At 54.4% G+C, this 15,261-nt stretch overlaps 7 protein-coding genes across 7 annotated transcripts; 6 read left to right on the top strand and 1 right to left on the bottom strand.

Annotated features, from left to right (window-relative positions):
- Positions 1-427: 427 nt before the first annotated feature.
- BO95DRAFT_455222 (putative esterase) lies at positions 428-1,595 on the top strand (the record flags this gene model as incomplete). Its single annotated transcript, XM_025588315.1, has 2 exons — positions 428-487; positions 570-1,595. 2 exons carry the CDS (start codon positions 428-430, stop codon positions 1,593-1,595), a joined length of 1,086 nt encoding a protein of 361 aa, XP_025439662.1.
- Positions 1,596-1,825: 230 nt separating this feature from the next.
- On the top strand, positions 1,826-3,514 carry BO95DRAFT_214260 (dipeptidase). The gene has a single exon (XM_025581138.1). It carries the CDS (start codon positions 2,056-2,058, stop codon positions 3,382-3,384), a length of 1,329 nt encoding a protein of 442 aa, XP_025439663.1. The 5' UTR covers positions 1,826-2,055; the 3' UTR covers positions 3,385-3,514.
- A 129-nt stretch (positions 3,515-3,643) lies between these two features.
- Positions 3,644-5,330, top strand: BO95DRAFT_434188 (glycoside hydrolase family 43 protein; the record flags this gene model as incomplete). Its single annotated transcript, XM_025585129.1, has 3 exons — positions 3,644-4,042; positions 4,092-4,548; positions 4,606-5,330. The coding sequence occupies 3 exons, from the start codon at positions 3,644-3,646 to the stop codon at positions 5,328-5,330; spliced, it is 1,581 nt and encodes a 526-aa protein (XP_025439664.1).
- A 190-nt stretch (positions 5,331-5,520) lies between these two features.
- Positions 5,521-6,860, top strand: BO95DRAFT_502268 (zinc finger MYND domain-containing protein). The gene has a single exon (XM_025591032.1). The coding sequence runs from the start codon at positions 5,710-5,712 to the stop codon at positions 6,751-6,753; it is 1,044 nt and encodes a 347-aa protein (XP_025439665.1). The 5' UTR covers positions 5,521-5,709; the 3' UTR covers positions 6,754-6,860.
- A 684-nt stretch (positions 6,861-7,544) lies between these two features.
- Positions 7,545-9,470, top strand: BO95DRAFT_455225 (uncharacterized protein; the record flags this gene model as incomplete). Its single annotated transcript, XM_025588316.1, has 4 exons — positions 7,545-7,647; positions 7,901-8,274; positions 8,561-8,808; positions 8,873-9,470. The coding sequence occupies 4 exons, from the start codon at positions 7,545-7,547 to the stop codon at positions 9,468-9,470; spliced, it is 1,323 nt and encodes a 440-aa protein (XP_025439666.1).
- Positions 9,471-9,765: 295 nt separating this feature from the next.
- Positions 9,766-11,660, bottom strand: BO95DRAFT_502276 (monooxygenase; the record flags this gene model as incomplete). Its single annotated transcript, XM_025591033.1, has 6 exons — positions 9,766-10,243; positions 10,302-10,622; positions 10,682-10,818; positions 10,871-11,288; positions 11,359-11,478; positions 11,525-11,660. The coding sequence occupies 6 exons, from the start codon at positions 11,658-11,660 to the stop codon at positions 9,795-9,797; spliced, it is 1,581 nt and encodes a 526-aa protein (XP_025439667.1). The 3' UTR covers positions 9,766-9,794.
- A 1,017-nt stretch (positions 11,661-12,677) lies between these two features.
- On the top strand, positions 12,678-14,778 carry BO95DRAFT_502280 (isocyanide synthase family protein; the record flags this gene model as incomplete). Its single annotated transcript, XM_025591034.1, has 4 exons — positions 12,678-13,086; positions 13,148-13,533; positions 13,615-14,252; positions 14,313-14,778. 4 exons carry the CDS (start codon positions 12,678-12,680, stop codon positions 14,776-14,778), a joined length of 1,899 nt encoding a protein of 632 aa, XP_025439668.1.
- Between the last annotated feature and the right edge of the window lie 483 nt (positions 14,779-15,261).

Below are 15,261 nucleotides of genomic sequence, written 5' to 3' on the forward strand. Positions count from 1 at the left end.
GTGCTCAGGGTTCATCCCCGTCCGTACCGAAGACAATATATTGTGCACCTGTCGAGCAATATGCACCTCATTGAAAATTGTACTGTCCCAGAAAATCACTTATCTGCATCTAGAGTGCTGGAATAACAGCTAGCATATCCCTGGTTCTTAGTTTTAGCTTTCGAATATTCCTCCTTCCAACCTGGAGTGAGTTGGTGCCAGCATTGTCAGGTGTCAGCCGGGCGGGACGGGACGGTACAGCACAAGTAGACCGACCGATTGATAAGAACCCACCGGGGTACGGTGGGCGGATCAGATTATTTTCGCCGCCATCATCTTCCTCCGAGCTCCCTTCCCCCCTCCCTTTTTGACTCCTCTCCACCACTCACTTCTTCGTGAACGCAATCCTGCTTCCCATCACCGCAGTCCCTGGAATTGATCATTCAGAATGCATATTCAGTCTGCTCTGGCCTCGCCCAGAGGTCACCCTGGTATCCTGCACCCATACGTACTGTACCAATCTGCTGCCCCCCCCCCCCCCCCCCCCTGGCGCTCGCTCACCGTGCTAACATCCAAACACCATCTCTCAGGCCCCCCGACTGGTCGCCTTCGAGTACATCCGCGGCTCTCGCCCCAAGCCTCACACGCTCATCTTTATCGGAGGTCTCTCCGATGGCCTACACACGGTCGATTACCTCTCCGATCTCATTCTCGCCCTCCAAGATACCGAATGGTCCGTCGTCACACCGCTGCTCTCCTCCTCCTACGCCGGCTGGGGCATGAGCTCGCTTGCGCAGGACATTGACGAGATGGCTCAGTGCGTGGGCTACATACGCGACCACAAGAAATCCCTATATGGGCACGGGAAGGTGGTCATCATGGGCCATTCCACCGGAAGTCAGGACGTCATGCATTACATCAGTTGCGCCAACCCGCGCCCACGCCACCCAATCCTGGATCGAGACATTCCCGAAGGACAATACGTGGGGGCAACGCGACCATCGGTGGATGGAGCGATCATGCAGGCGCCGGTGTCCGACCGGGAGGCTGCTTTGTGGCTAAGCAAGCTCGGGACCGAGTACGATACTCCGGAGGAAATTCAGGAAGTGTATCGGAAGACGATTCAGGAAGCGCAAAAGCGGACGTATGAGACTGGGGGCGGGGATGGGTCCACGATCTATGACACGATTGTGCCACTGGCCATTACGACGCGCATGTACTACCCGGCTGATACGCCCCTGAGCAGTCGTCGGTTCTTGAGCCTGCTCAGTCCTCAAAGCCCCCAGCGACCAGACGAAGACGACCTGTTCAGCTCGGATCTTCCGGATGAGCACCTACAAACCACCTTTGGCATGATCCGAGCCCGAGGGGTGTTGCATGGAAAGGGCAAATTGATGGTGCTGTATTCTGGACGGGACCAGTCGGTTCCTCCGTGGGTCGATAAGGTGGCGCTGTTGCAGCGATGGCGGACGATTCTCGGGGATGAGACGTGGCACCGAAACAGCACAATCATCCCGGGCGCATCACATGCTTTGAGTGACCCCGACCAGGCTGAGCCCCGAAGAATCCTGGTAGAGAGGGTGACAGGGTATCTGGATGATGTGGAGACACTCTAGTCACTGGTTTTCCAGCACGTTTCTGCACCTCACAGCTGCAGACGCCCACCGAACGGGGTTTTGATCTTCATGCAACATTGAGAGGAGCCATGACAAACCTCTCGAATCAGCCGAATCGGTTATTTGCTTTTTCTCGTACACGGAGCTTATTCCCCTTCACGGTATCTGACAAAACCCTGGCATTGAATCAGTCCATTGGACCTCCAGTCCTGCCACTTGCATCAGCCCAGGGAATAGCATCCCTGCACCGTGCACACATCCCCTCCGACCGAAAATTGAGATTTCCATCGGGGTGGGTGTGAATGGTCATGATCCCTGCATGGCCGAGAGGGGAAATGCAACCCCCGCCACGAACCCCGCCTGACCTTCGTCATGGCTGCTCCGCGATGGTTACAAAAGCTTTCCCTCCCACCACCATGGGCTACGATTCGCATCCACTGGAATTACTAGGAAAGGCACCATGGGTTCCCTTGGAGATGTTCACCGACGCCCATACCAACCAACACCGGCCGACATTACCATCAACAACCGCGGCCCCCAAGACCCACCCAAAATTCTGTTTCGGAATGTTCGCATTCTCGATTCAACCGGCGCAGAGCCATATTGTGGTGATGTACTGATTGAAGGCGAGCGCATCCTCTCGGTCGGCCAAGTCGATCCCACCGCCACCCAAGGAGCACTGGTCATCGACGGTGGTGGCACCAAGACACTCATGTCCGGACTGGCGGACTCGCATACTCACCTCAGCTGGAACAATGCGGCTACCCTGGATGAACTCACCAGTCTTCCACTCGAGGAACATGTCTTGCATACCGCAAACTCAGCCCGAACCTACCTTGACCACGGCTATACCATGTGTTTCGGAGCTGCTGCGGCCCAACCGCGACTTGACATTGCCATCAAAGCTGCGATCAAATCGGGATTAATCCCCGGCCCACGCACTTTAGCCAACTGTCCAGAGCTGACCAAGCCCGACGGAGCGATCGTTCCTCAGATCTCGCGCTATGCGGATGGGCCGGAGGAGATGCGCAAGGTGGTTCGAGAATTCGTCGAACTGGGCGCCGACAATATCAAATTGAGTATGACCGGGGACAACGTACACCCCACGATGCCCAGTGAGGAAACGTACTTCGATCTGGAGGAGACGGTTGCGGCAGTGGAGGAGGCACATCTTCATGGCAAACGGGTCTGCGCCCATGCTCGGAGTGCTGCCTCGGTCAAGCAATGTGTGCAGGCCGGGGTCGATGTCATTTATCATGCAAGTTTCACGGATGAGGAAGGTATGGATCTTCTCGAGCAGCACAAAGACTCGGTCTGGGTGGCTCCGGCTATCAATCTCATGTACGCGATGGTGCAGGGTGACGCAGAGCCTTACGGAGTGTCGCCCAAAGTGGCCGAGCAGAAGGGGATCACGTACGAGGTCGAGGTCGCTTGTCAAGCCATGCGCGAGATGCGTCGTAGGGGGATCCGCGTCCTCCCTGGTGGTGATTACGGGTTTGCCTGGGCCCCCCATGGCACCTATGCGCGCGATCTGAAGCACTTGGTGGATTTATTTGGGTACACGCCGATGGAGAGCATTCTGGCTGCGACCGCGATGGCAGGCGAGCTCATGGGCTATCCGGACGAGCTTGGAAAAGTGCAGCCAGGCTATTTCGCCGATGTGATTCTGGTAGATGGCGATCCTTTGCGCGATATCAGTGTTTTGCAGAACAAGAATCGTCTACACGCGATTCTAATCAACGGCCACATTCACAAGAATACTCACTCGGCAGGGGAGGTTCTGGCGTGAGGACAAGGGAGACTATGGGGCTTAGGAAGGTTTATGCGATTACCACCCTCACTACACAGTCGTTGAATGGCATCTCAAGGCCGTTGTCAATTGTATAATCACTCAGAAGTAAACCAAGTCATGTCTCATAGAAGCCAAGCAAAGCTCGAAGCATTTCTCCACCAATCATCATGCAGAAGCTTCTCCGCATAAACTGGATATTCCCCCTCATTCTGACACCAATGCAAAGGTGGCATCTCCAAACCAAAACCACTGCGTCATGTATACCAACCCAATCATCCCCGGGTTCAATCCCGATCCTTCCATCGTGCGGGTTAACTCTGACTATTTCCTGGTCACTTCTTCGTTCGAATATGTCCCTGGGGCTCCGATCTACCACAGCACCGACCTGATCCAGTGGACCCTGATCGGCCATGCACTTACACGCCCGAGCCAGCTGCAGATCCAAACCCCCGAGCCCGGTGGCGGTGTCTGGGCCACCACACTGCGTTACCACGAGGGGTTCTTTTATTGTCTCGCTGCCTGTTTTCAACGCTATCGACCCCAAGAAGACGACCGCGTCTGGCCGCGGGGATTCTACGTGAAGACCGCGAACATCTGGGATTCTGACTCGTGGTCGGATCCAGTCTACTTCGATCAAGTCGGCTTCGATCAGGATGTGAGTGTCTGTGTCTCCTTGAATTCCGGTCGGGGCTCATGCTGTACAGCTCTTCTGGGACGACGATGGCACCGTTTACCTGTCATCGACCTACCGCAAACTGGATCGCACCCCCCGCGCCAATTTGAAAGACTTCGCCGTGCACATCGTGCCGGTAGATCTGGAGACGGGCGCCTCCTTGGCTGAGCCTCGCTTGATCCGGGAATCAGCGTCGGGGGTGGCTGAGGGCTCGCATCTCTTCCGTCGCGGGGAGTACTACTATCTCTTCACGGCCGAGGGAGGCACTGAGGGTGGACATTGTGAATGGGTTTCGCGCAGTAAAACCAGTCCGCTCGGTCCCTGGGAGGTCGCGCCTACCAATCCTCTGTGGCGGAATGGACTCTCCGATGAAGTCCAGAATACTGGGCATGCGGACTTGGTCGAGGATACCGAGGGGCAGTGGTGGGTGGTGCTGTTGGGGGTACGGCCGGTCTGGCGGGATGGCGTGTGGGAGGAGTCGGTGTTCGGTGAGTCAATCCCCTCGGGTATGAAAGATGCGCCCCTGTGATTAAGTGTGTGATTAGGCCGTGAAACCTTCCTAGTCCCGATGAATTGGGAGAACGACTGGCCGGTCATCAACGGTGGCGAGAAGATTCCGCTGGAGTACGCGGGACCTCAGCTGTATCAGTGGCAGCCCCCAGTCGCCTGGCGCGATGACTTCACGCAGCCCCAGTTGCAGCTAGGGTGGTACCGAAAGAATACGCCGGTCTTGCGCGACTTTTCGCTCACCGCGCGAGAGGGTTGTCTCCGGCTCTACGGTGGGCCGTACAATCTGTCTGTCCCGACGTGTCCGACGCTCTTCTTGCGCAAACAGACCCATCGCGTCTGTACCTGGGAGACCCGGGTCTCTTTCGAGTCGAAGCAGAAGCACACCGAGGCCGGCACGGTGGTGTGGTGGAACTACCTCACGTACAGCAGCATGGGCGTGCAGGGGTCGGACACAGGGGGTCGCATGGTGCGGTTCCAGCCTGCGCAGGGGGATGCTGTAGAGATACCTCTACAGAATGCGCAGTCGGACGTGATCTTTGTTGTCGAATGTGGCCCATCGTACCGATTCGGGTTCCGGGAGGCTGCTCCGGATGGAGACCAGACGAGGCTGCAGTGGGTGGGAGACGTGGGAAATGGTACCATGACAAGGCCACCAAGGGTTGGGGCGGCATTTACTGGAATGATGCTGGGTGTCTATGCCTTTGGCGAACGCCAGAGGTGCTTGGCTCCGGCCGACTTTCATTATGCAATGTGGCGATAAGCTGGGTGACAGGAAATGTGGTGTTACTACATTCTCTACTAGATTTGATGCCAGAAAGCAGGTGTAGGGTTCCTTTCTTGTGTTACTATCACGGCTGCAATGGAGACAATGCATGAACAATGACTTTCGATCTTGTCTGGGTTCCCCATCATCTACACAAAGAATTTGTCCTCATTCAGTGCTTGTTTCCAAAGACACAAGGGTGTGCTCCGGCTGTGGTCCTTCTTGAATTGTTCTCTTTGTCGCGTCTCTACCGCTCGGACTTCAAGTATTCCTGCGTATGTACATACACAACTACATCCAAATATATATACCTTCCCACTACCATACCTCCACTGTCGATTCACCGATCTCATAGGCCTGAGCCCCAAGTCACAAGATGTCAGGCTGTATACTCACCCCCATGTCCTGCGGCGAATGCCACAGAGACAACAGCAAAATCTGCTGTAATAGATGCAAGGTCATGTTCTACTGCAGCGAGGAGCATCAATTCAGCCACCGCCGACAGCATGAGATGTTTTGCGACATAGTCGCAATGCATCGCGCCGATGTGAAGGCCGCCGAGGCCAAACTCCGCGCGCTTGTTCCCAGCGGAGAAGATCCTTTTGTGGACCAAGACTTTCCCATCCCAAGAAACGGACAGGGAGAAGGACTCCAAGGGGCAGTGATGGACGCCAGATCCGCACGCCTAGATCTGCTAAGAGCGCTGGTCTTTATCCGGAGCCTTGAGGCACGAACCGAGACGTTGGCTCACTCGCTAGGGCTGATGAGAGGGCCCAAGTGGACCCGGGGGGAAATCCGTTGGACTGCGGCGGTGATGTTGGATTTAGGGATGGATCAGGAGTGTTGGGACCTCCTTCAATGGTGGGGCATGGCCAACGGTCAACCGGATGTTGACCGGTTAAGCATCGTCAGCCCCAGCTTACCAATACTGAAATTCCCGCGTGGGGTCAGCGTGATAGAGCCAATCGCTGGCGACAGTCATTGGATGATCTTCGACCGTGTAACCCCGTATCTTCTTCTTCTGAAGGTCCAGGCGCTGCTCGACTTGACTCGCTTGTTCCTGTGCGCCCCCGCCTTTGCGGCCAAGGTGCCCCGGGAGATCTTTGATAGCATCCGAGGGTATATCCCGGTGAGCCCCGGAGTGATAAACCATCCGGGCCTCCGGGGGAAGCTGACCTATACCAATGAGATCAAGCAGCTGACGAGGCAGATCGAGAGTCTGTGGGATGAGGTCGGGATTGGCCCTATGGGGGAAATCTCGGACGTGCTATACAAGGATGAGGATCGGCATATGCATCGTTGGAACGACGGCGGCCAGCCTCTATCTCCATGCTTGATTTGCCTATTCCTCCGGGATCCCGAAGCGGTGGCTTACATTCGGAGCTTCATTTACCGGGATGTCGTGAAAAAGCCATGGTGAAGGGGTTCTATATGCTTCTGTCACACTTACATTCAATGATAATCTAAGATATCGACCAAGTAACTCAAATCGAGTCAAACACATTATTAGTATAACTTGAAAGCAAGTATCATGCTGCCATGCCAGGGCCATTCATCACATGACCGTGACCCTACCGGGAGAATTCTTGGTCAGAAAACTTGGGTGTGGTCACATGACCCCAGTCGGGCCTGTGTAGGCTCGGCGAATGGTTTTCTCCGCAATCCCCGGCAATCCCCGGCAAACCCGGTGATCGCCGACCCTCGGTGACTGCTGCTCTTTCCTTCCCCCACTCCACATACCAACACTTCATCATCCATCCCCATCATTCCATCACACAACTCACTTCATGCGAGGGACCCCTCCTGTTAAGGCAGCCTGTCTGGCCTGGTATGTCTTTTTTGCGGTATAAACTGACTGACTGTACTGTACACTACTTGCTCACACCTATCGTCAGCCGTGCGTCCAAAACCCGTTGCGACGGACAAAACCCTTGCAGGCCGGTAGGGCTGATCCACTTTCCTCTGAATTGTCTCGTAAACAGGACCGGGGAATAACTCTTTGCTTGCGTTAGTGCCTGGTCAAAGGTCGCATCTGTTCATATCAGCCCAGTAGACGAGGTGGTCCTCGCCGACGCGCCCGCCGCCTACTTCCGGGGCCGTCTCCGCAGCCCCCGACGGGGGTCGATCTCTCCGAAGACTCGGGCTCCTTGGTGGACGATCCCGGTATTTGGAATACTTTGGCTCTTCTCTCTCCGTACAAGAGGGCTCAGGATGCAGACAGAGGCTCCCAAGACAGGCTGGAAGCGCTCCATGCAGGGACTGCCTGTGAGATTCAAGGGCCGCTCTTGCGGGTCTATACATCCGAACCAGATATGTGCGTACACCCCACCCACCCCCAGCTCGCCAAGCTGCCCCGTTTTTATTGACCCTGTAAGCATGTGGGCTCAGACTGAACGCATATTACATCTTCATTCATCCCTACTTGCCGCTGTTGCCTCCGCCCGCTGAGCCTCTACGATCAGACCACCCCCAGGTCTACCAGCCCTCGCCCGGAGAGGCGGGGACAGTGGATCACTCCTGTCTACCCTATCGACCGCTCTCTTGTTTGAGCTTGGCCCTCTCCGCAGTCCTCGCCTTGATCCCGCCCCCGCAAGATGGAAATCCCTCCGATCCCTGTTGTGCGTGGCTGCGCCGGTCATACTCCGGTCTTTTCGCGCAGTCTGCTCTTGAGAGCGCCGAGCAAGATATCGTGGAGCCCGACGCCGCTCGAATCTCCCCTCGTCCTCCGACTTACAGCCAGCGTTTCCACCCCGATCTGCCCGTTACACTCCACCCGATCTTGACCTTGGTGGTCCTTGGCGTGTATGACTCTTGTCAAAATGGGAATATCCATCGCATGCGGATGCGGATCAACCAAGCCATCACGACTGCGATGGACAGTTCGCTGCATCGGTTGGAAGAGAATGCATCAGAGGCCCAACGACGCGCATGGTGGATCGCAGTACGTTTCGTCCATCTCTCACGGCTACGCGCAACGCTCACGGCTCTACAGATTATTCTAGGATATCAGTCTTCTGCTGTTAATTCCTCAGTACGTTACTTGTTTGATTATCAGTTACGGTGATGTCCAACGCCGGGCTAATGTCCCACTGCTAGTCCCCAATCATCACCACCAATGATCCTAGAGTCACGACTCCCTACCCAGCTTTCGAACTGGGGATGAACGGCCTGGAGGTAACGCTATCTGTTAGCATATAGCAGGGGACCTGTCTGCTAACCCCTTATAGCCGTGGTCACTCATTCTAAAGGCTCATAATGCTCATGACTCAGTCAGCGCCCTTCTGCGCGTGATCACTATGCAGAGTGCTCAATCCTCACCAACCCCGGATCTAAAAGATAAGATTGACCGATTAGACCAATCCATCTTGTCATTGGCCTCGGAGTGTGATCTGATTTGTACACCGATGCAAGGCAACAGCACGGAAGGTCTTGCAGGCCGCAGCTTCGGTTTGATTGCCTGCGCACTCATTCACTCGTATGACCTCTGAGCATTAAAAGAACGTTCACCCGAAATTCTACTCACGCTAACCAATGCACAGTGCGCGGATCAAGCTGCACCGTTTCAGAGCCTTCTCCGACATCCCAATCTTCCTGGAAAAGCATTGCGATCTCTCCTCACTGCGGATAGACGGCAGCGCATCCCAGGAATTCTCCTCCGTGACAGCCACCGAGATCGACTCGTTCTTCCCGTTCAGCAAGGACGAGTCCTCCATGATCTGTCTGAAATCATCACTCGCCGTTGCCCGTGCCTTCAAGGATGTACCTTCTCCATACTCGGCCACTTCTCGGTCTACGGACCTAGACAATGCCAGTATGACCACGCTGGCACCCGCGCAAGACGGGTACTACGGGTCCTTGCCGTACTTCAAATGTGCCGCAATGCAGGCGTCCTACGTGTTGTATATGCTGGTGCACCGGGTCCGGGCCGCGCTGTCGTCGAGACGGCTTTCCATCTGCTACCCGCTGTTGAACTGTCCCGAAGCGGGCACCGAAATCCAGGATGCACATCGGTTGATTGAGGAGCTGCGCAACGGTGCCCATTCGCTGATTGTCTCCATGAAGCGGGATCTGGTCTACGAGGGGATTGCGTCGATGGTGAACGATCTCGATGCGGCGTATATCTCTCTATTTGGGTGATTGTCTAGGACTGAGATAATCATCATGCGTATACTTTCACGCCAATTGTATATTTATACCTTTCTTGTACAAGTTGTCCCACCAAGTATACATTCTAGCCTCTCCAGGCTTTCATCCCGGCACAGTTGCTTTGTGCCTCGCGGCACCCTTCTTGAATCAGCTCATCACATTCCGATAGATTGCGAGTTCGACCACGCGCGGGCGCATCGCTTTTCTGGTTACGGACTTTAGCATGTACTTTATTGTATGTACATCCCTGAATTGTTACATTTGTGAGTTGTGACTCCTCGTCGAGGTTATATTGTTGTCCTCCTGTAACCGCCATCAAGCAAATACTTCCTCCAAATATTGCACCCAGTCCTTGCCCACATATCCCACATACAAGTCCGGTCGCACCACCACGACCTCCTCGTGAGCATCATCCACCCACTCCGCCTGATATTCATACACAAGACTCGTGACTCTTTGCGATAAGGCATGGACATTCCAGAACTCGGCCTTTTGCTGCAGCCGGACAGCTTGATGCTCCCACGTTGTGGGAGCATCCTTCCCGAGGAAGAAGACCTTGAACTTGCCATATTGAAAGATCTCATAGAGCCGAGTCATGGACGGTTCCCACTTAGCCACCTCAGGATTCTCCACCTCAGTCGCGAAGAGTCTGGTCGGCGGAAGATCCGTAACCCAGAGATCGGGACAACGACTGCCAGCGACAAAGTCCGCGTGGGAGGATGTCTTGACGAGGGGAGTTGAAGGGAGATACGACACACCCATTCCTGAATGAGTCGAGTCAGCACGAAGTGATCAGGGGCTGACTCTGGGAATAATATATACCGGTGATATAGGCAGCATTCTTCTCAATAATGTCGACATACTCCAGGGCCGTCTTGACGGTCATGCGTACCAGCTTGGCAGCGACATCGATCACCCCGGTGGCAGTGGCGCGTCGCTCCTCGTCGTAGCTTGCTAGCAACGTCGAGCCCCCAAGGCCCTTGACAGCAAATGCAACGCGCCAGATCAGGTTGAAGGCGTCCGCAATGCCCGTGTTCAGGCCCTGCCCGCCGTTGACGGCGTGGACGTGCGCAGCATCGCCGGCGAGCAGGATGCGACCGTGTCCATCCTTGGAGATGAAGGTGCTGGCAACGCGTTCCTTGACTACACACACTAGGACATCAGAGGAATTCTCCCGAGCACGGGGTTGGGGAAGTACAAACTCTCGAAGGTGCTGAACCATTCCGTGCGCTTGAACTCGATCTTGTGGGGCGCCATATGCTCCCGGATCGAAGCCTCAGCTTTCTCCTGCGTAATCTCCCCATCGAGTAGAATATAAAATCGGCTCATCCCTCGCTCTCTGCATTCGGTCAGACACCCATGCCGTCTCCCGTTTGCATGAACATGCGTACCTCGGAATCCACGACACCCGCGACTGCCCATCCTTCTGGAATGTAATGATCTCCGGACAGACGGGAAAGTCCGTCTCAATGAAGGTGTCCAGAACCGCCCAGACCATCTCCGGCTTGGTGCCGGTGAACGGGATGTTTAGGGCGCGGCGCACAAACGAGCGCGCCCCGTCGGCGGCGATGGCGTACTTGGATACAATCGTTCTGCCCTGATTAGTGGTGACCACCACGCCTTCATCGAACTCAGCAATCGAGGTCGCGCGGGTGTGGTATGCCACCGGAATGTCCAGCTGATGGAGAAGAGCTTCTTCGACGCGAGATTGTCCGATCATCAGGAAATTAGGGCGGTGGGTGTGCTTTAGGGAGGTCCACCAGTGGCTTTGCTGGGAGGTGAACCGACCGGCTTCGAAGGTGGAACTCGCTATACCAAGAGAGAGAGTTGTCAGAGCAAGAATAGGTTGAAACTAGGGAAATAAGGGGATGTCTCGTACTGTTACACGTCAACCCAAACGGCTCGAGTAAGGGTAACGTTCTCGATACCTCGAGATATTGCTGGGTGCGGGCATTCAAGGCATCGGCTCGACCCAGGTCCAGTGAGGCTTCTTTGGCGTCTGCACTGGGTAGATTAGTATCGTCAGGAGAGCTGTGGCCGTCGACCAGCTCGCATGATCGTACCGAGAATATACACAGATAGGCCAAGGGACCGAGCGAGGACAGCCGACAGCAACCCTGTCGGTCCGCCGCCCACGATGACCAAGTCCGTCTGAATTGCCGATGGTGTTTCCTTTGCCATGTTTGCGTGCGGTCGTTAGGAGGTTTGTCGCCAGATGGTAAGACAAATAGTGAGGAAGGGGTCCAGCTCCCATTAAAGTAGACGAGGATCAGGGGGTAAAAGTGAATAAAGAATCGAACAATTAGCATCCATCCCAATTCGTGGCGCCATGCTTCTCTGCTCGAACATAGTACCCTCGTTCCCCTGAGATGCAGAATAGATGACAAGCATTGCGACTAGTCAACTCCCATTACATGGACCAATTCCGCGCTTAGAAATGCATCTGAAGTGCAGGAGGACAAGATAGATTAGGTATGTCTCAGCCGCAAGGCTAAGAAATGCTCAAAGCAATGGCGCCACCAGCGCGCAGACCGGGGCTCAGGAAGAACAAGCACGAACCACGAAAGGCGAACAATAACCGGGAGAATTATGGGTGAAAAGTCTCCGCCGAGAAGTGGGCCATGAGAGGGTCCAGAGCGAATGATGAAGCATCGGTCCCTGCATCGGCAGTGGGAATCGGGCATTGCATCTGTTTCATTTCAGTAATGCAGGTTCCACTTGGACTTACTCACTTACTTGATATAGTAGATGTATAGTGGATATCGACTCGACCATTAGGCTGCCAAGTTCTTCAGCCCAGCCCTACTACTTGGCTTGGCACGGGTGCGAGACGCATTTTGACCAGTTTTAATATCTTCCTATCGTACCATAACCCTTGTCACTCTGACCATGTTGGAGATGAGGTTACATCCACTAAGGAAGTGATTGCATGAGCGAGCCCCCTGATCTAGATACCAAGGTAGTCAATGAGATTCTGACCAAGTCATCTATGTTCCGAATGCGGAATTGACCCGATGGTGCAGCCTCATGCAATACTCGGAACTACTAGTGTCGGGATAGAATCAGCTTCTTTTTCTTGACAGGCTCATAGGGCTTTAAATGTCTCGCTGGACCTCAAGCAGGGAGGACTTCACCAATAAAAATCATCACCAACTGCTCAGCGCTCGACATTGAATCGCGTCATAGCAATCGCCCAAGATGAGCGCAGTCATGGTGCAGCCTCCCATCGCTCAATCGACCCTGACCTCGGTCGGGGCCGAGCCGATCTTTGACCTGGCTACCCTCCACAAGGCGTGGGAGATTCTGAACGTCATCTACCGGTATCGCATGCCCGTTCCAGCATCGCTGGTGGACCGGAGCGACGAGGGGACTCTGAAGTTTCTATCCCTGATCTACACTCGCGTGAGAGCAGGAAAATCAGTCTCCTTGATCCTACCTGCTTTTCCGTTCAAGTCACCTAATCGAAAAGACAAAGTTCTTGGGTCTTTACCGGACAAAGGGGAGGACCTTGCCTTGGCCCATCTCAACGGACTATGCGCGGCGATCGCGGACATTTACGAACCAGGGGCTCAGTTGACCATCGCTTCCGACGGCCTGGTGTATAATGGTAAGTTTAACCGAAACTCTCGAGGGACATGTTGGTCGTGGATAAGACTCATAGGGGGTAGACCTGCTAGGTGTTCCCGACGCGGAGGTTTATACGTACGGCGAGGCGCTGCGGAAAATGGTCCAGACGCAGGGCTACCGATACCTCCAGTTCATTCGTCTCCGGGACCTCGTCCACTGGAAAATCGACACTCCCCTTGACGCTACCACCTACGAAAAGCTGGCAGGCACCTTTCGTCAGCGGTTGATTGACAATTTCACGCCCCTGGATTACGACTGTGTCGAGAGTATCAAGGCCGACGAGGATGTGTGCACCACCTACCGAGGATATATCAAGTTTCTGGCCAAGGATTTGGAACATACCTTTGTGGAAGGGGGCGAGGTATCGAGAAAGTTTCACAAGCAGAAGCTCGAGGCTATTGCTAAGCAAATGATTGCTCGTGGAAAGGTAAGACAGACCACCTAGACCACAGTGTGCTGGTAGTGTGCTGCTAGTGTGCCGATACTTAATTTTGAATTTGGCATCCAGGCATTCGCAGAGGCGATCAAGAAGAACTACCCGGACCATGTTCGACTGTCGATTCACCCGTCATGCGGCTCAGCCAAAATCTCCGTTCAGGTCTTGCCTCTGGCTCGTCGTTGTGTGACACCCTGGCACTCAACGCCGTGCTTCACCCTCGACGGCCGCGTGGAATATGGCCTACGCGAGTCATTCGACCACAACCCCAATATTGAATTGGTTTACAAGGCAGGACAGCCGTGGTCCTACCGCTACAAGTCAGATCTATATTCCTGGCCACAACCCGTGGAAATCGAGCCTCAGTACCCTTGTGGCCTGATCATCCGACCTACACAATCCATGTCTTGCGCAGAAGTGGACATGCGTAAGCTTCGCGCTCTGGCAGAAGAAAACTCCCCCGTCATTTTACGGGGATTTCAGGATACACGCGACCGGGAGCTTTTCGTGAAAAAGGCCGAGGAGATGGGGACTCCCGTTGGGTGGAAATTCGGCCTCATCCTCGAGGTGAAGGACCACGGCACCGATACCCAGGGCTTGAACAATGTTCTCTCGTCGGAGTGGATGCCGTTCCACTACGATGGCCTGTTCAAGGTTGTCAAGATGAAAGATGCAGATGGGCAGGAGGTTGTTCGATCCTGTCCTCCGAAGTAAGTCACTGCCTACGGTCCTAACGAACAGCCATACTCATTCCATGGCCACTGCACCAGATACCAATTCTTCACGGGAATGACCCCCTCGCCCAACGACACCGGATTCACCCTCTTCTCCCCCTCCCACTTGGTCTGGCACTATCTACCATCTAAATACTCGATCGAATACCTGCGCACTCTGTCCTGGACGGTCGAAACTGTCTCCTTCGACCACACCAAGATCACCGATCTCCCTCTCGTGGTGGACCATTTTACGCACCAGCGTCCCTGTCTCCGCTACCACGAGCCGTGGCCACAAGAGAAGACGGTTTTTGACCCGACCAAGATTACCATCCAGGATGTGCCCAACTCGGAGGAACTGTGCCAAACCCTCGATAGCCTGCTGCACGATCGTCGCGTGGCTTACTGGCATTGTTGGGAGGAAGGCGACTGGCTGATCAGCGATAATGTGACGACGATGCATACGCGCAGCTCGTTTACGGGCAAGTCGGACCGGTGTCTGCGGCGGATTCACGTCGACTAGATTAGTGATTTGGGCTAGAACTCTTGCAACCTATATTAGAAATGTACTATACTTTTTTATTTTGATTTTTGCCAAATGTCGAGCTGATTCTTAACTTGCATTCCAATATGCGGTACCAATCGTGTCGTGCGCCTCGATGATGCGTGGGGGTTAAGTAGAGATAAAGGGTAACTAACCTAACGTGCTGGCACAGGAAGACTTCGCTAACTAACTAACGGCTCGGCACAGCCAAGACGCCAGGGACGAAGGACGGCGGACTTTTCAGGGTCTGGTGGAGAAGCTAGCAAAAATAGTCTGTTTCGTGCAGCCGAGGTTTTTCACGACAAAATAAGCTAAATATTGACAAGAGGAAAAGCTTTTTGCTCGCCCACGCAGTGCAGATAGAAAGGAGAGGCCAGAATTAGAAATAGAAGAAGAGAAAAAAAATTAGAAGAAAACAACAGGAGAGACAGGAGTTCCCATACAATGGATAATAAGTGAAGT

This window comes from Aspergillus brunneoviolaceus (assembly GCF_003184695.1).
Source record: "Aspergillus brunneoviolaceus CBS 621.78 unplaced genomic scaffold BO95scaffold_56, whole genome shotgun sequence".
NCBI lineage: Eukaryota > Fungi > Ascomycota > Eurotiomycetes > Eurotiales > Aspergillaceae > Aspergillus > Aspergillus brunneoviolaceus.

What these genes read in the sequence shown, in the direction of transcription:
- BO95DRAFT_214260 (XM_025581138.1), top strand. Translation starts at nt 2,056, where the DNA reads ATGGGTTCCCTTGGAGATGTTCACCGACGCCCATACCAACCAACACCG.
- BO95DRAFT_502268 (XM_025591032.1), top strand. Translation starts at nt 5,710, where the DNA reads ATGTCAGGCTGTATACTCACCCCCATGTCCTGCGGCGAATGCCACAGA.